Raw genomic sequence first — 25089 nt, 5'->3', positions numbered from 1 at the left:
TCCTATCAACCATCTTGTAAGGTTTATTTCATAAAGAACACGGTTTTTAAACGAAAGAAACAATGCACATTCAGCATGATTGAATGAATTATATATATTGATTTAGGTTTATATTTCAAAAATAAATTGCAAGATTAACAATGTGGATAGATTAGGAAATCGTTTCATCATTTGATGATCGGATTGCCAAAATATGTTTAAAAAGCACAAGAGACATATATATTATTAGTTTATGTCCCTGAAAGCACTAATTGTAGAGTATTATATTATAATTATACTTGCTTTTTCTCATTGATTGAAAATTTGTATTATAATTTTTATCTGGTTTTGTCGTATTCGTGTATAGGTATGTGCAATATCGGCAAATATTCAAAATATATCAAGACAACAATTACGTGTCCTATGTAATCCTACGTAAAACTATTTAGATCGGGATCGGTAAACTCAGTTAAGTTTTGTCACGTGAAAATTTTGACCAATCGTCGATAAAAACAACAAAAATATGGCGGCTATGGGATAAAACCCGTTTCCTGTAAAATACAGAAGTTTGAAAATCAGGGAAATGCTGTATTCCCACAAAAAATCAGTATCGCCAATGAAGTTAGGAACGTTGGTGTTGCAATCTCTAGAAGATGAGGTAACGTAACAAAACTAATCATCATGCGTGGACGATGTCCGATCTGGGCGAGTTGTTCGTGCAAGAACGGAATTAGCCCGCTAATCCATCAAAACATGCGTTATTGTTTGAACCCGATGTTGTTGATGACAGCATCTCGTCATTATACATAATTATATTTGAATGAGACAATCTTTATTGGAACTGTTTAATTTTAATCATAAATGGAATCTGAAGATTGCACCAGAAAAAATATGCGTATAAGAGTTGTATGGAAATTACATGTTTAAACACCTAAACTCATTGAAGTAGATGATCTTTCACAGTTCAGCAATCCTCACTAAAACTTGACATTGGATCGTTATATAATTTTAAACAAGGTTGGGCACCAACCTCTGTGGTTTGACTCTCTCTTGGTGGATAAATGCCTGAATGACATTCTGGCGTGCAACCAGTTCTCGCCGAGAAACAGTTCTCGCCAGTGCATTGTTTTTGACGTAACAATGTACTGGCAAGAAATGGTACTTGGTGAGAACTGGTCGCTCACCAGTTCCTGTTTTACCCACCAGATGGGACCTTTTTTTGGTTCATCATGGACATTTTTGCTTCATAATGAAACATTTGTATAAAACATATATTGTGTTCTAAGTACCTTTTAGTTAAGAAATATTACATTGTGCGAACAGGTCTTCATATTTAAATTTAGCTTCTGAGGCTCACCTAGAGATCATTCATTTCATTGGCTGATGTTTGTGATCGGCTTCGACCGATCACAGTTGTGTCCATGTGAGACATCTGGGAAACTTTATTATTTGCGCCCGCATTGAGCCTTGCACTACTTTATATACTATATGCAATGACAACCTCATTCAAATAGTTAATTACACGTAGATTTCTAAAAACGTTACTTTTATCTGTTTGAAATAAAAATAAAACATTCATACAGTTACATGTAACATAATGATTCAAATCACGTTTTTCTTCATATGCTAAAGAATATTATTTAACAGAAGTATAATTCGCTGTTCACAGTCCTGTAAAGCTATTAATGCTTTGTTATTTCAGAAATCAAGAAAACGGTGCTATATATATACATGAATAGTTTATTGCATATAGCTTAATGCTTTTGTATTACATTAACAGAGCTGACCAATGATATTACATACCAATCATTCCTTTAAAAGGAATACTTGTTGTCAAATTGTGTAGATGATACTAATTAAAACTAAAGATCCCAAGGATGAGGCCATGTCATACTTTGATGAAAATCAAATCAATCTTTTTGACGACAAAAATACATTATTTAAAAACAACCTCCTTGATGTTTTCATTTCAACTTTAAACAACCGAGGGGAAGAATCAATGCATAGAATTTTATTTTGATGCAGACATGTTAGAGTTCTTGCCCTGGTGGTAAACATGATGCATTCTTTCTTCAGAAAAATGTAATTCGAGATGAATGAAAAATGAGTCCCATTTGGTACACAAAATTGGTCTAGCATCAATTTAACCATGAAATAGGAGTCACACCGCCATACAGGGGTTGGTGCTTAACCTGTTAATCAGACTTTTTTAATTTATATGCTTATTCTAAAATGTAATTCATGCATCTCTGTCTATTTAAAGATTATGCATTAAAACTTGAAGCAAGCATCAGTGGAGACTTAACGTGAAAGATTTTGTCAATCAAATCACTAATTTTAATCTAAATCAAAAGCCTAGACCTTGATATTTTTCCCCTATAGAGTTAGGACTCTATTTTGCCTGAAAATAATTAGATGAACACATATTAAAATTGTGCTAAAGTCAAAAGCATTGATATAAGTTGACTTATCTATATTATTTATCACAGCCTCAGTTGGTGCAAGCCTGTTTCCATGGTGATCCAGATGAGGTGCGAGCACTGTTATACAAGAAAGAAGATGTCAATTACCAAGTAAGTAAAAATTGAAGGAAAAAAAGTGTTTGTTGTTTTATAAACATAAAATAACAATAAAAACAGAAACATCAATGTATGAATGGTAAGGAATAAATTTAATGTGTTATAGGATACAGAGAAGAGAAGTCCGCTCCACGCGGCGGCTTACTGTGGGGAGGCGGAGATAGCGGACCTCCTGATTATGAGTGGCGCCCGGGTAAACACCAAGGACAACAAATGGCTGACTCCGCTCCACCGAGCCTGCTGCTCCAAGAGTGATGTAAGCTTCCAGAAAATTTTAAGCTTAGTACAGTTCATTACTGAGAATTAAAAGTTTTCATGGTCTGCGAGTGCATGCAATGTATCCAGTAATTTGTTATGATGATTGATGTATTAATGATGTAGTTATTCTGTAATATGCTCCGTAAGACCCCTCTTCTTTATCCTAAAGGAAATTCAGTTTGTTTTACTGTTTCGGGGTATGATTTTATATATGATGTTTATTATACATGTATTGAAATCTTACAAGATAATCAATGATCATAGTAACATATATCTCACTTAAAAGACTAAGAAATCTTTGTATAAATGGATATTGATATATTTTCTATCAGCTGAAAGTTAGCAACAAATTACAACTGAATTCTCGATGTATTATTTGGCACTTGTATATTGTCATTGTATGTGACTGAGATTGTATTTTTTTTGCTCTCAGGAAACAGTCGAAACTTTACTCAGACATCAGGCCGATGTGAATGCCCGCGACAAGAACTGGCAGACCCCACTACACATCGCCGCAGCAAACAATGCAGTCCGCTGTGCTGAGTATCTTATTCCTCTCCTGACCAATGTCAATGTCTCGGACCGCGCGGGGAGAACCAGTCTACAGCATGCTTCATTTAACGGCCACAAGGAGGTAACTAGCTTAGTCAATCAGGGTTACAAATATTATTTTTTGTACCTGTACAATGCGTTCAACTAAAGCTGGATATATTTTAATTTTGTGATGTTTATTGTAACAAAATTTAGTGCTCTGAGTTATTTACAACACTAGGTTCATTTTGAATATTTTTTCTCTTTAAGATGGACATGATATGTGCATGGTACATATCAAATTCTTGCATTTTGTTTAAGGAAAAGCTACCTGTTACTCAAAGCAGACAAAGATGTTTTGAAATTTCAGATGTTTGAAATCACAGTGAATCAAATTGTTTTAAACTGTAGATGGCCAAACTGTTGCTGGAGAAAGGAGCCACCATTAACGCCTTTGACAAGAAGGACCGGCGAGCAGTTCACTGGGCAGCATACATGGGTCACACGGAAGTGGTGCGCATCCTTGTGGAGCACGGGGCGGAACTCAACTGTAGAGACAAGCAGGTAAGGTCCTCACAGATCTGTGAATTTTTGGAGAATATTTTTAAATATGTACTTGTGTACATCATACAATTTACTGTACTTCTGTTGACTTATTTATTATTAATTTTTTACACACTCTCTTTCTGTGAGCAGTCTGAAATGCTTTTTCTAATGCTTCACTGTGTTATTTAACAATCTATTTCTACACAATTTCTGTTTTAATTGTACATTTTTTTTCTGCCATTTAAAGAAATGAACCATTTCGTAATAAGTGGTTTCTTCTTATTTTTGTTCCTTGTCTGCGGAGGAACAGTTTACATTTGCTACAATGCATGATAAGATGAACTTATTTCAGATGTACACGCCCCTTCACGCAGCGGCGTCCAGTGGTCAGATGACGGTGGTCAAGTTTCTGCTGGAATACCAGGTGGAGGTGGATGCAGTGAACGTCCATGGAAACACCGCCCTCCACATTGCATGTCTAAATGGACAGGACCCAGTAGTGACCGAGCTTTTACAGTTCGGGGCCTCCATCAACTCGGTGAACCATCGTGGTATGGTGAGTAACCACAACCTTTGCAATACATTTATTAATTCAATAATAAATCAGGAGTTTCTAATTGATGTACTTATGTTATTCAGCGACATAAATAATACACATCTGTTCTTTCCAATATACATGTATATAAGGAATGATATGCAGGTTAGTACTAAGTACTTGTATGTAGGCAAATACTCTTTTTTTTGTCTATTATGTGAGATAGAATTTATTGTGAATGTTTACATTTCTTGTTTACTGAGGAAAGTAATGAAATTTGATCTGAAATTTAAAAGCAAATTATGTGACTTATTGAAAATCAAATGATTTACATGTATATTTCTTAAAATCCTTGCAAAATATAGATGTATGATTTGTTACAATGTGATTAGCATAAAAGTTCTTGGCAGAGTTTTGCAACAAGACAAATTCAGCATATATACGTGTACCATCAACAGTAAATCAACATATCATATTGTATCACCATTTATCTGGAGTCAAGAAAAATTTAGTAGCTTGAAATGATAATTTTTACAGACCCCACTACACTATGCTGCGTCGTCAACTCATGGAGGAATCTGCCTGGAGATCATGGTGACAGAAGGAGCAAACACCAAAGCCCAGGTACTAGAGCCCTGTATACATGTACACTGTAGAGTCTGTTTCCTATACACACACAGCCATCAGTCTACAAACTCATTACAGAAGCTCATATTTGTCAATTCATGCAAGGGCACTGAATCTCAAATTATTTTGGTGTCAGGAATACATTAAATAGTTATTTAAAGAAAGGAATTAAGAATATTCTGGTGCTTTTTGTTTTAAACTTTTTAGCATTTAAGCTTATTAAGATAACTTTATGGAAATATTGATGCTTCATTCCTTGAAGTTTGCCAAAATGACCTGAAATAAGCCTATATATGATAGCGTATCTGTCTCGTTTTTTCATGAAGAAAGGGTTGTATTACTATGTCAAGAGACGTAAAATATTTGAAGGGAAAATATTTTCATTGCTTGAAATACAATAAGACAAGTATTGTTGTATACATGAATACATGTATATGGAAATGTTTCAAAACTCAAAATACCTTTGTACAATTAATTTTATCAAAATGGCAAGATGTTTTACATTTTTGCATGCTTGTTACTGCATAATTGGAGATGGGTTCATTTGATCCTTCACATAATGGTACACTTTATGTTATTATAAGGTATAGGATCACCACACCAATTCATGGTGCAGAATGCAATTCATGTATTTGTTTAATGTCAATACAGTGCTTTGCTAGTAGATTGAGCGTATATCCATTAAAGCTCACTTGTAACTTTTTCATTTTTAAAATATTAATTAATCTTTTTCATTAATCATAAAAGCCTGATTCATTTATTTGAAAATGCTTTAGTCATCACTTACATGTATTTTCATTTTTGCTTTACAATATTGAGTTTATTTTTGAAGTTTAGTTACATGTTTGATTTATTCTTTTCTAAAGAATTCATCAGATACCAAGAAACAAGAGCCGAAGAATAAGTGTACGTTTGGGGTCAGAGGTCAAACTGCATGCTTGGCTGCCAATCATATACTAATGAATATTTATATGCATAAATTATTTCTTCATTTACATACACATATAGTAACTGTTTATGCTGCTTAAATAGCAAAATTTGAAATGTGGAAGTATCTTGCATGGGAGCCAACAATGTTGAAATGTTAGCCCACAGGTCTTTGAAATTAGATTGAATGTTGACATACATGTACAATCGAAGTACTGTACATTTAAAGGCGTATGAAGAACCAAGCACTTGTTGAATATTTTGTTATGGGCATCACAAAACAGATTTAAAGGGGTGGGGATGGGGATTGAGGGAGGAAAAAGGGAGTAGCATATCTTTTTTTCTTCTCTGTAATGTATACATTACTTTTATTTCAGTATCTGGAAAATTCGTGGGCTTGAAAATTCAAGTTAAAAAGATTATTAGTATTCAAAGCAAATTCATGAATTTTCAAGGCCATATATATGTAACCTTGTGATAATTCAGTTGACCATTTTGAAAAGCATTCCATATACACAATCTCATACTTGATAAGTCTTGTAATCAGAAACTTCATAGATATGAATATAATCTGTATACATGTATTACTAAATTTAAATCAGAAAAAAAAACTGTCACAAAAATTCAAGAAAACATTTAGATGAACTCTTTTGAACCAAGTTTTATTTTGACAACTACCTTATTTCTGGAAACACGATGCCAGAGTGGTGCACTATGACAAATTTGTCACCTTTGACACCTCATTACATTCGTATGCATTTATGTTTACCTCTTCTGATTTACAATGAGAAATTTATTTTGAACTGAGAGGTATTCATAAGCATGGCTTTTTTCCCTCCCAGGCAAATAAAAAGTGGTTTACAATATTTATACTAATATTTGAAATTCTGAAGAAATCTTCCTAATACCATGATTGATAATTATTTAACAGGGATAAGTTAAAAGAAATTGTGGGTGTGATCAGAAACTAAGATGTGGTTGAATTGCTTCAGAGTGGTCAAATGACAAGGTGACATGTCTGGGATTGATGTTTTTCTATGTTGATTTGCATATAGTTTTATATATTATCCATATTATCTTGATATATCCAGGGCGATTGAGTTTTATCTTGACCTCTTTCTGTGTATGTTATTCCAGTGCAATGATGGGCGATCCCCTTTACATATGACTGCAGTGCATGGTAGATTCACTCGAGCACAGACTCTACTCGAGCACGGTGAGCGAGTACTAATTTCTGCTTGCTCTGGTGTGAGTGCACTCAAGAGTGTCAAATTTGTCACAGTGTAGCCAGCCATACTCATCACATTGGTGCTTTGGGCAATGTAAAGGCTGAGGTTTTTCTTTTGAGGAAGCTCTATACACCAGTGAAAAATGTTTAACTTTTGGGTAATGGTAATATAATAGTAACTGTTATTGTTTACTGGTATGTAGATAAAACATACTTATTATAATCTTTTTCTATCATGGAAAATTGTCAAAAATCAAATAAGAACTTTTCTTTATGAAGTGTCTAGAGCATACCTGAAAATTCATTGAAAAAAAGATATAATCTATTCTGCTTATATTTTCCCTTTTTATCAGCTTGATTCTGTGTTTTTGATTTATGTATTTAAAAAGGTGGGGGTTGGGAGATTCTGGCAATGTAAAGAAGCATGAATATAGAGGCTTTACTGACCAGTATTTCCCCCGTGATAACGTTTGACAAAATTTGCACTCATTGAATTTGAAATGACTTATACCTATACTTATTTATTTTATTACAACATATATAATAGTAAATGAGAATGTAACAAACAATTAAATCAAGTAAAAATGTAGTGCATGTATTTACTGAAAAAAATTACCAAATTTTATATTTATAATTTTACCTATTTGATTGCACTTAAAATGTCCTAATAACTATAGTCTTACACACAGAATACAATAGAAGTAGAAATTTGCTTGTCACAAATTAACCTGTTTTTGAATAATGGTTATGGTGACACCTTTTACAGTGATAAAGTTGAAGATAATGAGAAGTGATGTACTAATGACAATGACAGACATGTGCAATTATTGATTGTATTATATATTTTTTTTAATAAGACATGGAAAAAGGGGGAGGGAAAAAATGAAATGATATGAGTCTGGTTTATTGGTACTCACATCTTCATTATGATGTCTCATTTTCTTTGTTAAGCATATGCTTTCATTTTGTACATATTGTACATGTATGAAAGTGTTCATAACTGGAAGTAAATGAAGGAAAATTCAATAAATCATCTCATACCCAGAAAACATGAATTCCTGTACATAAATTGATTTACTGTAAAATGTTCACCATTCCATGCAGATACATGTAGATTATGCTTTTAAAACAAACATTTTACTGAGATGTTATGAAGAAGAAATGGTTTGAAGATAATTGTTACTGATTTTGAATTAAAGTAAAGTAACGTAACAATCATGCCGTGGTTAATGTACTACAGAGTCAGAACTTTTAATATTATAATCTCTTATAAACATGTGGTAGAGGTTTTTACTTTGAACTGTTTTGTTGAGTGTGTATCTCTGTGTACAGGGGCGGATATAGATGTCTGTGATAAGTTTGGGAACACGCCCCTTCACATAGCAGCTCGGTATGGACACGAACTGTTAATCAACACATTGCTGGAAAACGGTTCGGACCCTATGAAGTAAGTCTCTCTCTCTCTCTCTCTCTCTCTCTCTCTCTCTCTCTCTCTCTCTCTCTCTCTCTCTCTCTCTCTGTGTCAAGTCCCCTATATTTGTAATGTATTTTAAAGAGCAACAGCCCTCCACCCCCCCCCCCCCACCCCCCAAAAATTTTTTTTTTAAATAAAAACATCAAATATGACAGATGCGTACTTAATTATGTTGAAAATAATTCCTGATTGATCAGATAGAATGTATATCTATTATCCAAAATTTTGATACACATATATGAATGGATTTATGTATTGATCCTGGTATGCTTGCATCTGACCCTTGTGTACCCCTCTGTTTCACCAGACGAGGGACCAGTGGCATGCTTCCTGTCCACATTGCGGCTCTAAACGGCCACGTTGACTGTGTGAAGACGCTGCTAGCGGCCATGGTGAGCCTGGAGATTGACATCACCGATGACTTTGGACGAACTTGTCTGCACGGAGGGGCCTGTAGCGGGTAAGACGAGTTGACCAGATACTTTAGCACCTCAAAGTACCCCTGTGGGGTGTGTAATGAAAGTTATAATTAACTTAAGGGTTAAATTTTGATGCCAAGCGCATCCTTGATATCTACTTATTATGTCTCCCCTTTCAAAGGGGAGACATATTGTTTTTGTCGACTTTCTTATTCTTCTTCTTCTTATTCTTCTTATTCTTCTTATTCTTCATATTCTTCTTATTCTTCTTCATCCAAATTTGTCCAAGCCGTAACTTAAATACCCTTTGACATTGAGACTTCAAACTTGGAACATAGGTAGATGGTATTAAGAAGGAGTGCACGCCACCAAAATTTTTGACCTTGACCTATTTTCTTTTTCAAGGTCAAGCGTTTTATAAAAAAATAGAGTTTGGACTATAACACAAGATTCCTTAAACATACAAACTTTTAACTTGTATCATAGGTAGATGGTATATAGTCCAGTTGAACCTTACCAAAATTTTTGACCTTGACCTTAAAATTTTATTTCAAGGTCAAATCAGAAAAAAACTTCATTGTTCACCTCCTAAATATTCTTTGACAGAAGGACTTCAAACTTTACACAAAGAACAATTATAATACACTGAGGTGTACTATTGATAAACATTTGACCTTGACCTTGTTTTACTCAAGGTCAACTTGAGAAAAAATAATTAAATTTTGTCTGGGTGGTAACTTAGATACCTTTTGACATTAAGACTTCAAACTTGGAACATAGCTAGATGGTTTTGAGAAGAAGTGCACGCCATCAAAATTTTTGACCTTGACCGATTATCTTCTTCAAGGTCAAGAGTTTTATAAAAAATATAGTCCGGACCATAACACAAGACTCCTTAATCATACAATCTTTTAACTTGTATCATACATATATGGTATATAGTCCAGTTCAACCTTACCAAAATTTTTTACCTTGACCTAAAAATTTCATTTCAAGGTCAAATTAGAAAAAAATTCATTGTTCACCTCCTAAATATTCTTTGACAGAAGGACTTCAAACTTTACACAAAGAACAATTATAATACACTGAGGTGTACTATTGATAAACATTTGACCTTGACCTTGTTTTACTCAAGGTCAACTTGAGAAAAAATAATTAAATTTTGTCTGGGTGGTAACTTAGATACCTTTTGACATTAAGACTTCAAACTTGGAACATAGCTAGATGGTTTTGAGAAGAAGTGCACGCCATCAAAATTTTTGACCTTGACCTATTATCTTCTTCAAGGTCAAGAGTTTTATAAAAAATATAGTCCGGACCATAACACAAGACTCCTTAATCATACAATCTTTTAACTTGTATCATACATATATGGTATATAGTCCAGTTCAACCTTACCAAAAATTTTTACCTTGACCTAAAAATTTCATTTCAAGGTCAAATTAGAAAAAACTTCATTGTTCACCTCCTAAATATTCTTTGACAGAAGGACTTCAAACTTTACACAAAGAACAATTATAATACACTGAGGTGTACTATTGATAAACATTTGACCTTGACCTTGTTTTACTCAAGGTCAACTTGAGAAAAAATAATTAAATTTTGTCTGGGTGGTAACTTAGATACCTTTTGACATTAAGACTTCAAACTTGGAACATAGCTAGATGGTTTTGAGAAGAAGTGCACGCCATCAAAATTTTTGACCTTGACCTATTATCTTCTTCAAGGTCAAGAGTTTTATAAAAAATATAGTCCGGACCATAACACAAGACTCCTTAATCATACAATCTTTTAACTTGTATCATACATATATGGTATATAGTCCAGTTCAACCTTACCAAAAATTTTTACCTTGACCTAAAAATTTCATTTCAAGGTCAAATTAGAAAAAACTTCATTGTTCACCTCCTAAATATTCTTTGACAGAAGGACTTCAAACTTTACACAAAGAACAATTATAATACACTGAGGTGTACTATTGATAAACATTTGACCTTGACCTTGTTTTACTCAAGGTCAACTTGAGAAAAAATAATTAAATTTTGTCTGGGTGGTAACTTAGATACCTTTTGACATTAAGACTTCAAACTTGGAACATAGCTAGATGGTTTTGAGAAGAAGTGCACGCCATCAAAATTTTTGACCTTGACCTATTATCTTCTTCAAGGTCAAGCGTTTTATAAAAAATATAGTCCGGACCATAACACAAGACTCCTTAATCATACAATCTTTTAACTTGTATCATACATAGATGGTATATAGTCCAGTTCAACCTTACCAAAATTTTTGACCTTGACCTATAAATTTTATTTCAAGGTCAAATTAGAAAAAACTTCATTGTTCACCTCCTAAATATTCTTTGACAGAAGGACTTCAAACTTTACACAAAGAACAATTATAATACACTGAGGTGTACTATTGATAAACATTTGACCTTGACCTTGTTTTACTCAAGGTCAAATTAAGAAAAAATAATTAAATTTTGTCTGGGTGGTAACTTAGATACCTTTTGACATTAAGGCTTCAAACTTGGAACATAGGTAGATGGTATTGAGAAGGAGTGCACGCCTCCATAATTTTTGACCTTGACCAATCTTGTGTCTCAAGTTAATTCATTTTCTAAACTGTATCATATATGGATGATATCTAACATATAGCTGACTTCATTCTTTTTCACTTATTAAATTTGCCCCATATTACAATCCTTGGGGAGAAGGGGAGACATGTGTTTTTTTGTATAAAAAAACAATACCCACTAGTTGTTTTTTGCAGCAATACACTTTCTAGCTAAGGGATGCTCTGCTTTTTGAAATGATGTAAATAAAAATGACCTAACGTTTCAAAGAAATCCAAATGATATCCACAAAACAAAAATATTTGTTGAAATGATTGTAAGATATGAGGTGATAGATGATGTATGATATATTATCATTGGGTAATTCTTTTAATGTTTTAAGAATGTGTTGAAATTTGTAGGAAAGTAGATGTGGTGGATCTTTTGTTGAAGATGGGTGCAGATGTGCTTTGTGCAGACCACGAGGGAAGGTACGTTTGTAAACTATTTTTAGATTAAATGACATGGCCATTTGTTAACCAGATCAATGTACAGCTGTAAATCTGCCGAATTTCAATATTACCATTTGTGTCTTTATGTTTTATAAGAATTTCATGATTCTAGAAATTTTTTTCTAATAAATTATATCATAAAAGATAAAAATCCACACTAGTAAACTGATTTAACACTCCATTTACAGGGCACCTCAGTGTTTTGGTTGATACATATACACACACTGTACTTGTTTTTCAGGGTACCCCTACATTATTTATTGTGTAATACTTGTGAATACACTGTGTTTTGTCTATCGGGTTCTCCACATTATATGTTGGTATGGTACGTGAACACACTGATTTGACACTGCACTGTGTTTGTTTTACAGGGTACCTTTACATTACGCCAGTGCTCACACCCACGGAGACTGTGTGGCATCCCTGATCAATGCGGGTCGAGCAGCAGTCAACATCACAGACAGGCGGGGCTGTACCCCCCTCCATTATGCCTCAGCCTGGGACCATGATGCTAAGTGAGACTCCAAGATATATTTGTATTGTGTCCTAATCACTAATATTACTTGATTGAAGGTTCTTTGTTTAGAATTCAGGATGTTTCAGTTCTTTCACTCTCTCATTGATTATTTGAATAGATTATCCCAAGATCTAGGAGTTTTGATGAAAAGCTATTTATATCATCTATGTTCCTGTATTACTGATAGTAACAAAAATACAATTATTGTTAATTAATACATATACATGCTTGTATGTTGTATATAAGTAATTATTGTAATTTCGGTGTGTTTTTAGAGTTGTAGAACTTCTCCTGAAGAATGACGCTCGACCCAGTATCAGGGACCATGATGGCTTCAACACCTTACACTATGCGGCCATGAAGGGACACCGACTGACCCTGGAAATGGTGTGTACTCAGAAGTATTCATAACATGCTCTGCATATACACTGTCTATGTCACAGCAGGGAGATTTTGGGTAATGGAATGGTAAAAAAAATACTATTATGAAAAAAGGATTACTTTAACTCTTAATCAAATGTTAATCAAAAATTAAATGCTGTGCAGTGAATGTTGCTCTTCTAAGTGATTGTAAATATTTTTATATAGAAAATGAAACATTTGAAGTAATTTTTTAACTTTTAAGCTACATGTACATGTATATCATCAGTGTACATAATTTGATTGTAGATATAAACTAAGCTAGATACACAGAAGTCTTTATATATGTGTATGAAACATTACTGACTTAATGCTGTTTCCGTACTTTGCAGTTATTAGACTGTGCCTCCACGGATTTGATACGAAGTGGAGCCCCATTGTCCCCTGCCCACATTGCGGTCAGTATCTGCTCTCTGACCTTGACATTATGAAGCATAATTAAATGTCCTTCTAGGAAGAAAGAAATAGCATTCAAGTTACTGATTGTTTCTTTATTTAAGAGGAATTGCACCCTGTGAAATGCTCATGCTAAAAAGATAATGTTCTGCATTAAGATATTTTCATTTCAAATCTTCTTAAGTGCATTTCAATGTGAAAGCAATTATTAGATTAGAAAACAGTTGACCTTGTTGACTATTTGTTATGATTGATGATTTCAGGCATACAATGGTCATAACGAGGCTCTACATATACTGTTGGGATGTATCATGAATCTTGATATTAGGGACTCTCATGGTAAGAGATTGATATCAAATGACGTCGGTAATGAAAGTAAGGTATTTTAAATCTATAAAGAAGCAATAAGTATAGAAAAAGTCTGTGTTAAGTGTATAAATACTGTTAAATCATGATGCTTTGTATTAAATCCGTGTTTGTGGCTATTGAAGGCATACACTGACTAACTGGTTCAGTACAGTTATTTGTAAATTCTTCAATTCATTTATTTATAATGATATATGTATATCCTACTGAGTAGTTGATTATGTGTAGACAAGTGTTATATGTGTGTGTGGTTTGTACAGGGCGGACCATGCTGGACCTGGCCTGTCTACAGGGACATGGGGAGTGTGTTGAGACCTTGTTACTGCAGGGTGCCACCATACTGGTCCAAGACAGCACCACCAGACGGACACCACTCCACTCAGCAGGTAAAAATACCAGCTTTTAGAAACAGACACAGGACGAAAGTGTGACATGTGATGGTTTTAAGGAGGGACATGTACATGTGTGGGGCACATCCATATTGTGGAGTACACTGTACATGTATTTACTTTCAAAGTTAACAATGACATTATATTCTAACTTTATACATTCTGCCTTTTATGATTTTGATATTTATAGTGTAATTGGTTTAAGCATCAGCTTTTGATTTGCAAGTCACAAGTTGAAAACCTCTGTATTAGAATTAATAAAATGAATTTTATGGTCAAATATTTTGCATTTTCATTTGCATTTTGCATTTTCAAAGTGCGATACTTTAGAACTACATATTTTCATTGGGCCAAGATTTTGTTCTTAATCCAAATAGAATTTGCTTCACGTATCAACTCTATATTCATTAATTAATACTTTGGTTTATTATTCATCATGGATTTAGGTTTGTTGATTTATACTGCTAACAAAAATAACGAGATTAAATCCTCAACAAAAATTTCTGCTTCTACAGGAATACATGTCCATGTATTTTGAAAATGATGAGCTTTCATCAATATTGATATTTCAAGGTTTCTCTTACCACCTTAAATGCTTTTATCAGTTTTTATAAGAGATTTTACATGTAGTCATTTTCCTATGACATATGTTCATACAAATGAAATGTTTTTACGTGTTTTTCCAATTAAAGGAATCTGTGTTATAATGTAATTTCAAATTTGAAAATGATATGTTTTAATCCAGAGGTTTTATTTTTAGCCATGAACGGGCACACAGAGTGTTTACGGTTGCTAATGGAAACAGCTGAAGACAGCAATATCGTAGATTGTACAGATGTTTATGACAGGTATAGACAATCTTTGCATTGTATCAGCTAAAGCAATTGTTCCTTGTAAATTACCTGTATGTGTTGCATGAAGTTTATCAAATTATGGCCAAGTCAGAAATATGAAACAATTATGATATAAATAGTAAGGACAGAACAAGATTTAATCAAAATAATCCAGATTATGTTATTATGATCCTTTATGTTATATGCCGTTGTCTCAGCATTAAGTTGTAACTTGTATGCCATGTTTTGTAGGACACCTCTGATGATGGCTGTAGCCAATGGTCATGTGGACACAGTGCTTTACCTGATTGCTAATGGTGCCATAGTCAATGCCAAAGACAGTCAGGGCAGGACTTCTCTCCATCGGGGGGTGAGCAATCACAGTACACATCTCAATCAAATAACTACTTCTTATTGACAAACTAATCTTAAAAATAGTGACCTTTAAATATGGGTCAGGATCAATCCGGTAGTGTACTTCCCAAGCAAATGACAAATTCCAGTCCTATCAACAACATAATCTATAAAACCTAATTCTGGGAGATGCAAGATGCATCAGTGAAAAACCAAGATTACTATTTTGACTACTAAATATTTATTCTCAATTCATTTTTAGAATCCAAGGCAACTTACGTACATAAAAATTTTAAGAAAGGAACTGAAAAAAAAGGATCATTGTTTGAATTTTAATACCTACTGTATATATGAGTTTGATTGTAACTTTGCTTGTTGCCATGGATATATCAGTTTGATTGTAACTGTGTTTGTTGCCATGGATATATCAGTTTGATTGTAACTGTGCTTATTGATCGTAGGCTGCCAATGGACATGAGGAGTGTGTGGACGCTCTACTACACAACGGGGCGGACGTCAACGTCAGGGACCAGCGCGGCAGGGTCGCCACTTACCTGGCTGCAACCTGTGGACAGGTGTCCATATTGTCCAATCTTCTGGCAGTAAGTGTATACTTGTACATGTACATCTAAAATAATGAAATAATTGGCCACCTGTCAGATGTGTTGGGGTAACTTTATTATTGTTTTCTTTTTGCTATTATTGAGTATTGTAAGAGGAACACCTGCTTAGTTTGAAAAGTGTATTGCAGAATTAGTTTGTTCATGATTTTGCTATCATAAGCCTTTAGCTGCTCCATGCTGGAAAATCTTTTAACTAAAGATACATTATCTCCTGTTAAAAGATGTTAATCTCTAACAGTCACTGGGTTACTGTACTGTTTTTAACACAATTTAGTCAAAAGAGTGATTTTGTCTGGGAATTTTGTTTAAGCACCTTAAAAAAAAGGAGGGAAAGGGAGTTAGCTGTCACGTCAACATTGGTGCTAACAGGGAACAGAACCCAATATGACATCCCTGCTATCTTGAAATGAATATGAACAAGAGTGATCAAAGGTTGCAAGAGAATGCCTGTAAAAGAACACTTTGAACTGAATGGTCTGATTTGTTTTACAGATGGGACCAAACAGTAGTAAAACAGAAGATCAGCTGGGATACACTCCTCTACACATCGCTTGTTATAATGGTGAGATCTGAAATTGATCACAGAGTGAAATTCCAGTACATGTTTCGGTATTATTGTATAGGTGTGAGTGAAGGGAATGCCACTTGATACCATAATTTACAGTATAAAAGTAAAAATTGATAGAAAAAATAAAAATAAACATAATTTAGAAATATTGAAAATTGAGTATTGGTTAAAATAAGAAAATGCGATATTTGTTGTTGATTTTTAAGTATCCAACAAGGACTGATATTTATTTAGTTTAATGAAGTCATATAATGTGGTCAATCCCTATTTTTTTACCCGTATAAAAAATAAATGGCTAAATATATTACCTCTGTTCTGTATTACAGGTCAAGACAACTGTGTGGAGACAATAATAGAACAAGATAAAATAAGCGAGTTTTCAGGGAATCCTTTCTCACCTCTACATTGTGCTGTGTAAGTTCATTTCATTTTAGTTCTTTAGTTCACAGTTTTGCTCTTACCTGCCATATTGTAGAAAAATTGTTTAGAACATAATGTATTTGAATACCCCAGGTTGTGGTCTCTCATATTTTTCAAATCTTATATTAAGATAACTTTTAATTGAAAGGTGGCATAAATAAAAGGGACATTGTTTATTTCATATGACATATGGGTTTTCAGTTATACATAACCTAGTCTTCTTTTTTGCAAAGTGTCAATTAGACTGTATATATGATATAATTACCCCAGTGTATTTCATACATTTCTTTTAGTTCGCTGATTTCTTATAAATTTTACCTTTCAAATTATTGTTTTTCCCCTCTAGGATAAATGGAAATGATACATGTACAGAAATTTTATTAGAAGCATTTGGTGATAAAATAGTAAACCTAACTGATGGCAAAGGGAGGTAAGTTTTTGATCATGTGTTTGTTTAGATAACATAAAAGCACTGAGAAATGATATTAAAAAAGATCAGTATTTCAAAAAAAAACAAGAACTTCTTCATATTTGAATGGATGAAAGATGGAGAAAAACTGTTACATATTGAAGTGTATGCCTGCATATAGTGTGGATTGCTTTTAGCAATGATGATTCTTTTCTGATATTAAGCAGAAATCTGCTAATATGAATCAAAGAATACGATTTTTCGTTTTTGTTCGTTTTGAAAAAAGATTAAGTTGTTTAGACTGTGATCTTGTCTGCATCAGCCGGACGTTGCTTTTATATCCTAGTAAGATAAACGCAAACATCAGGGTGATCGAGAATTCCTTTTAAACATGGATCTGATGTTAATTTTATTAAGGCTATTTTGAGTTTACTATAGCTTAAATTTTGTCAGCAGCTCAACCCCAGCCTATTTCAGCTATTTCAAACAATTTACAGAATCATTAATGTTTAATTCACTCTTGAATATCATTTTTGGTTTGTTCTGTACAGCCCCATTGTGATGTACATTTTTAATTTGTTCTGTAGAACCCCATTGCATGCAGCTGCCTTCAGTGACCAGTGTGAGTCTATGCAAATGTTACTTAACCATGGGGCCCTTGTCAATCACTGTGATACCACCGGGAAATCCCCCATCATGTTGGCTGCAGCCAATGGGCATGCAGCAGCTGTAGGTGAGTTATTTTTAGATTACAACTAGGGGAGATTTCTTCAACATACTGTACATGTACTACAATGTTTATGTATCAATTAAAGTTTTATTCATATTCTCTACATCAAGTACATGCAAATTGAGCTTAAAGCTGAACACAACTCATGAATAAGCACTGTCTCACAGGTTTATAAACCCTCTGATTTCAGTACACCATACTACACACCTGAAACTCTTGGCCAATGTGTAGTTTTTTGGTGGTCTTAAATTTTGTTCTTGTATTTCTTATTATATGTACAAAATGTACATTTTCTGTTCGTAAAACAATGCAGTATCCTGTGTATTTGATGTTGATATTTTGATGTTGATATTGCCCTGGCTTAGAAAAAGTGTGTGAAAAGTTGATAATTTCATTGCAACCGAGTATTACTGCAATGTAAGATCGTTCCTGCAGAAGAGACCTCAACAGGGGAATACTTTGAACTCTTTTAAAGAGGTTTGCGGTTGATATAGGGGTTGTAGGGATAATGGCAATGTAAAAGAAAGATGGCGGACAATGCTTTTTCATGAGCAGTGTTCAGCTTAAAGGAACTGGAATTCTTTTTTTTTTAAGTCCAAAGGGGTTGAAGATTTCCTTCTTTTTATTGATGATGTATTTAAAGCATTTTTTTCTTTTACAGAATTATTGTTGGAGCAAAATGCTGATCTTTCATTAACTGATAATGAAGGAAATACTTGTTTACATTTCGCTTGTTCAAGGGTGAGTGCTTTGTTATTTTTACATCAACTCCTATATGCATATGTAAAATTTTGAATGCTGTCTTTGGTGGTTCATTCTGAAATGAAAGCTGTGATATCATTTGTTTATATTCCCTCAATTATTCATATAAATCGGCTTATTATTGATCTCGTTTACATGTTTTTGTCATTTATTTTTTTTTCAGGAACATGAAAATGTGGCTCTTCTTCTATTAGACAAAATTCATGATTCCAATATCTGTAATATAGCAAATAGTGAATTAAAAACGTAAGTAGTTGTACATAACTGACTTGATTCTCATCTCTTTAAAGATTTTACATATTTTGATACCAGACATGGGCAGTGTACATATGATTTGCATGAAGTTTACTGTTTTGAACAATGTTTGTTCAATTATTTTTTTTTAAATTGAGTTTTGATTTCTTTCAGGCCCTTGCATATAGCAGCTAGATATGGTTTAACCCCAGTTGTTCAAGATCTTATAACCAAAGGCAGCAGTGTGTATGCTTTAGATGAGAACGGTATGACAATTTTCACTGTTTCAATCCTTTTATTTTCTTTTTTTCATTTTAACTGATTTTCACAGCATGATTTTTAAACTTATTCTAAACCTTTTCATTATTCAAAAAATGCATGATGGTATGCAATCAATTTAAGGTGGTATGGGACACCGCAATATTGTGACATGCTTCCTACTGAAATAAACATTAAAATCAAGTATAATTTCTAGGGACCTAGACACGATTTGAGTCAAAACTTTCAAATTTTAGTTTTTTGATTTTTAATGTTTAGAATTGTTAATATGGGTATTATTAATGCTTCATCAAACTTTTAAAATTCAAAGATTGAGTTACAAACAAGATAGAGTGAGTCTTGTTATTGTCCAGGTGTGTGTTGTTTTGGTAGATGTTCAATCAAATGATGGTTTTACTGGTAATAATAGATTATATGAACACATTGAATTAGTTTATAATGTTTGTCACAAGTCATTTTGTCAAAAGAAATGATAATCTTACTTTGCTTTATTTGTAAACAAATATAAGACTCAAACTTTGTTTACATAACAATGAATCCTTACCTCTCTATCTCGCTTGTAACTTAACTTCCAACATTCAAATTTTGGCCAATCAATCAAATCCATTTTAAACAATTTTTACCTATCCAAAATTTTTCATAACTCTTATATTTTTTGGTCAAATATTGTAAAATTCTAAACCGTGAAGGTATTTTGATTATAATGTGCTTTTATCCACGTTAATATTGACAGGTGTCCCATACCACCTTTAATATTTACTGTGTGTATTTTGCTCTCTATGTCAAGAAAAGAAGTTTGAAATGGGAATCAGGGTAGAAGGGCTGGGGGGTTGATCCTAATCTCCTAAAGAAAGCAACTTTTTGCAAAAGCTACTGTTAAGCTTAAAAGGAAGATTTTGTTTGCATTTATTAACTTCTGCAGAAAATAAGAGTCCATGCATTTGCTAGAAGGACACACTGTGCAAAAACACTGGCCTCTTCAATTGTCAAAACTTTTTGCAATTTAAGATAAAAAGATTTGTATTGTCACTTACAAGCATGTACTAACTCTCATTAAACCTCAAGACCTCCTGGCAGAGTGTTAATATTAGGCTTGCCTGTTGCCCAATCTTTTGAGCTATTAATAGAATATGTTTACATTCAAAGTAAACAGTCAGATAAAAGCTTTACAGCTGTTGCTTTAACAGTCAAGAAAGAGATGAATAACTGTTATATTCGGATGAAGAAAGTTATAATTGCATTCTCTATATTTGCTTAATTTAAGATAGTAAAAAAAACACCATGTAATATTTTCATCTAGAGAATGTTTTGACTATCAACTGCACAGCAGCTAAAGCTGACATGGAATTCCTAAAAGTATTTGGTTGCCATATTAGTTTTGATCGCATTTCAACTGCTACTTGGGTATATAAACCAGATGAGAAACTTACGTATGGTTGCTTTCAGATCTAACATGAATAGTGCTCTCAACCTTATATAGGGGATGTGTAGCGATGAGCATAACAATAGAAATCGAAAACCTGTATTGCGGTAAATGGAGAAAAATAATGCCTATTTTAGGATTCAAGTCAGCTTTAATACTTGGATATGCTGTTCTGACTTGCAGTCTATTCCTATGCTCTGTAACTGCTTGTTTTCCATTGGTCTGTCATCTCTTGTTTCAGGCCATACTCCGGCCTTGGCATGCGCTCCCAATAACCGTGTAGCTGACTGCCTGGCCATAATCCTCGCTCACATGCCTCTCTCCCCAACCCCTAACAACGTTTACCCCCGGACAGGCCGATATGACAGCAGTACCCCCAATAATACATTCGGTAAGTGAAGAAAGCTGAAATCATTTACAGATGATAGCCATGACTTTATGCTGACTTTTGCAAAAGTGAGTTGTACGGTAAATGTAAAAGGTTCTTCATGTTAATCTGCATATGCCTTTCTTTATATCCTCTTTTTTTTCTTATACAATCCATATTTTGCATGCCTTTTATTTTCATGTTAATAATTTGATATGACACATGTAAAAATATTTATGTAATTCATAAATATATGAATATGTACTTGTATGCCATTTGTTCTGTAGATAGCTTCATACTAATTATAAAGTACTTGTTCTGTAATCACCTTTGGGTTCTGTTTTAAAGCTGGCACAAGGACTCTGGAGCCGACAGGGGACCAGATTAGTATAGGAAGTCCCTCCAGTTCCGTTCAAGATGTGAAGGAACACTCAGGTTCTTATCAAAGCTCAGACTCGGAGTTTTACTGAACAGTGGAAAAATACAGTTCTAGATTTGTGAAAATCAAACAAGTACTGTTTGTGGACACTTGCAGAGACCACCTTCAGTTTTGGTAGTATACACAGGGGGACCAATTTTTCACGAGGTACTAGTATGCAGATGCGAGTTCGTTGTTTGACCAGTTTAAATTGCTCGCTACAGTGATAAGAAATGACCACTTTCCATAAGAATGAACATGCACAGAAATGTCCTCCCAAGCATTTGCTGGATTGGTCTTGTCAGGGAGAAGTGAAAGTGGAACCACCATGGTTGATTACTTGTAATGTGTTTGACAAGCCTCTCAGACGTCCTGCTTTCCTATACGGTGCTTTGAATCCTTCCACAGCTTGCACTGTCAGATCAACTGTCAAGAAATCTCACTCAAAATAAATACAACTGTGGTGTCGAATAAAAGAGGATGAGTGTAAAGAAAACATTGTATGATCTTTGTTATCATGTTTTTCAGGGATGTGATCTTGAAAGAGTTTTTTGTATCTTTAAAAATTACTAATTTTCATTTTTATAATCTGCTTTATGATATGAAGTTGTGTAAATTCTTTGAAATTATTGTCATGAATTTGTTATTTGTTGCATAGATTTTTATTTTCAAGAGTGTTTCATGTTATTCTGATAGTGAAGTAATATAAGTATCCTGATTTTGGAGTGTGGGGATAAACTAATGAATTGTTACCTCAATACCAGTAGTTGTTTTGTAGTAGAAAACCTTCAGTGGATGATGTCCTGTTTATCCTTTAAAGGCGTAACTTTAAAGAATTCTAATGTAAACCTTGAAATACATTTTTGCTCTATTTCATGTAAAGAAAAATAGCATAAAAGATGACAGTGTTGTAATGCAATCTAAGCACTGCCTACAATTTAAAATAAGTCATTTCTTGAAGCTTACAATATGACACTTCCACATAAACATTGATTCCCTTGTCATAGAGCCACCTACCTATTTTGATGAACTTTATAATTGTTACGATTCTGATTAGAGTTAAGAAAAATTTGAATTTTTATATTAAAATATGGCAGGTTGTGTGGTGGAAAAAATTTCTGGATTGGCATCAGCTTCTGTGTTAGAAGAACAACAGTTTGTGTCAAAGAAAATAGTTTATGTGCAGTAGTTGTTTTATCTATTTAAAACTCAGTTTGTTGCCACAATATTTGTGTCTCACGGACATTGATATGTACTTAAAGAATGCCTAGAGTGTGAACTTTGTTAATATTATTATGAATTTATTTAACACAATATATGATATACACAGTGCATATGATATTGTTGTTAATAGACTTCTTACATACTGGGGACATGAAATACTTGTATCGAAAATATCTATTGACATTGTTATTTGTGTATGGAAGTGTCTCATCCCATCAGTATTCGTCAGTTATGCCTGACTCTATGTTAGCTCTTTATGTATGTTTTATATACAGGGCTGGCTGTAACAGTCAATAGCATATGCTACTCTCTATACATAGTTTGATACTAAAAGAATCATAGATATTTTTAAGGATATAAAATAAAAACAGATTTTCATCGGCTGTGTTCGAGTTTGTGAAGAGCCCAAGTATATACCCCTGCACTACGTATTGTGTTCGTTTTATTTCCATTTGAAAATCATAGTAGAATGAAAACAATCATTGGTTTATAAATAAAACCACGCAGGGTTATCTTAAAAATTCAAGATGAAATTGGGTCGATGTCTTGATGGAATTTTTTTTCTACTTTCCCTTGACATTTCACAGCTAAATATTGTTATTTCTAAATTTATTTGTATAATTTGGGCAGGTGTGAACAAGGCTCAGACCTAAAAGTAATCTCTCTAAACTACGAAAGCTATTAAAAGTGACACTTTTGCAATATAATTTGTATGGAAATAAGGTTATTCAGTCCAAAACTAGCTCATTTTATGTGCGTTGTATATTGCAACTTTTAAATATGTGCGGAACTGTAGCTATCAGTTCGTCCATCCGAATTTTTTTTAAACCTGGAGCTACAGACCTGCAGCTAACACAACAGCTTAGCCGAGCCAGACAAGCTTTTGAAGGCAACTGATATTTATATAGAGTGATAACCCATTATCAATCACATGTGTACATAAAACTTTAGAAATAAACCTATATGAATATACATTTTTGATTGACGTTAAAGCTTACATGAATTTACAAGTACGCATCGTAACAAAAAATTGAATGAACATGAAGGCCCCCCCAACACTTTTATGGGACCATGTAAAAAATGGAATTGAAAATAAGGAAATGAACAGTGAAATTGAAGGTAAAGGAATGATCACTAGATATATATAGATTTCTTGTTTGTTACAAAGTGGTAACTATTGATGACAATCTTGAATTTGATGCTTAGCATGAAATATTTAGGCTACGAATACCTACGTAGCGGCAATGTAGCCCTATGTAGCAGCTACGATCTTGAACGCAGCCCATTATAACAAGTTAATTAAACCATCGTGAAATACAGTGTATTTGAAAGAAACAAAACTATGGGAACATGTATTCGAACGCGGGTGTGAGTAGAAAAAATATAAACTTCATCTTTTTTGTAAAACTGGCTATTAGATTAACCTAGGCTATTTAGAATATTATATATACTGGCATTCCAATGGCCCCGCCCTGTATTCCTTCGCGAATCCATTCGGACACGTTTATAACTACCAACATACAACGTTGTCCCGCTAATCGCAGGTAAAATAACAATTAACGTTACCTTTGATAGCTTTCACAATGCAGTAAAACAGAAAAATAAATTGGAATTAAACAATCTTGAACTTGATAGTTAATAAGTTATGAAAATTAATCATTTGATAATTGAAATTACACAATTTAACTTTGTGCATTGGCGAATCAAGAGAGGGTTTCGGGGGATGGAATCCTCCCCCTATTCTGGAGCGTATGGATTTAAAGAAAATGTAATGAGCACTAATCTACAGGCGATTATTTCCTATCTTTAATATATAACAAATAATTCAGATACCGATATATGCTTGGAAAAAAAACTAAATTGCTAAGAATTTTGGACAAAGTATAGTTCATTTTGGAATAACAAAACAACATAATATTTTGGACCGATAACCCTTGGCTAGTGAAGATGGTGTTTGAAATGGGAAAGATTTTATCAGAATAAAGTATTCCGTGTTATTTGATTTTACTTTATTTATATTTTCGAGTGTCCTTGTCTGTGATAACACTACGAAATACATTTGTAAAGCATAGTTCAATAATTAATTCACCAAAGACGCAAATGACATAAATGAACTGTTGGTTTGCAAGCTGGGTTTGCATGGTTATTCAAAACGAAAATATCATAAAATGACAATAATTTAATATTT

The 25089-nt window shown here is 33.5% G+C and overlaps 1 protein-coding gene across 3 annotated transcripts; it reads left to right on the top strand.

The window, feature by feature from the left end:
- Positions 1-476: 476 nt before the first annotated feature.
- On the top strand, positions 477-23279 carry LOC105344149 (serine/threonine-protein phosphatase 6 regulatory ankyrin repeat subunit A). 3 transcript variants are annotated; one of them, XM_011451798.4, is made up of 28 exons: positions 477-637; positions 2469-2552; positions 2665-2814; positions 3250-3450; positions 3759-3911; positions 4246-4449; positions 4966-5052; positions 7120-7198; positions 8543-8657; positions 8992-9144; positions 12080-12148; positions 12541-12684; positions 12962-13073; positions 13439-13504; positions 13766-13841; positions 14129-14254; positions 15018-15105; positions 15343-15460; positions 15906-16046; positions 16560-16629; positions 16962-17049; positions 17402-17485; positions 18052-18197; positions 18856-18935; positions 19120-19202; positions 19365-19456; positions 21134-21283; positions 21608-23279. In XM_011451798.4, the coding sequence occupies exons 1-28, from the start codon at positions 563-565 to the stop codon at positions 21727-21729; spliced, it is 3156 nt and encodes a 1051-aa protein (XP_011450100.1). In that variant the 5' UTR covers positions 477-562; the 3' UTR covers positions 21730-23279. The 3 variants fall into 3 exon arrangements, with proteins under 3 accessions (XP_011450100.1, XP_011450101.1, XP_011450102.1); XM_011451799.4 differs by lacking the exon at positions 7120-7198 and adding an exon at positions 5922-5961; XM_011451800.4 differs by lacking the exon at positions 21134-21283.
- Positions 23280-25089: the final 1810 nt, after the last annotated feature.

This window comes from Magallana gigas, chromosome 10, assembly GCF_963853765.1.
Source record: "Magallana gigas chromosome 10, xbMagGiga1.1, whole genome shotgun sequence".
Lineage (NCBI taxonomy): Eukaryota > Metazoa > Mollusca > Bivalvia > Ostreida > Ostreidae > Magallana > Magallana gigas.
The sequence above is the reverse complement of the archived record's forward strand: the minus strand, read 5'-3'. Positions and strand labels throughout refer to the sequence as shown.

Bases quoted from the DNA above. Each gene is read 5' to 3' on its own strand.
- LOC105344149 (XM_011451798.4), top strand. From the start codon at position 563: ATGCTGTATTCCCACAAAAAATCAGTATCGCCAATGAAGTTAGGAACG. The intron at 13,842-14,128 runs GTAAGAGATTGA...TGGTTTGTACAG, and splicing joins TGATATTAGGGACTCTCATG to GGCGGACCATGCTGGACCTG. The intron at 16,630-16,961 runs GTGAGATCTGAA...TCTGTATTACAG, and splicing joins ACACATCGCTTGTTATAATG to GTCAAGACAACTGTGTGGAG.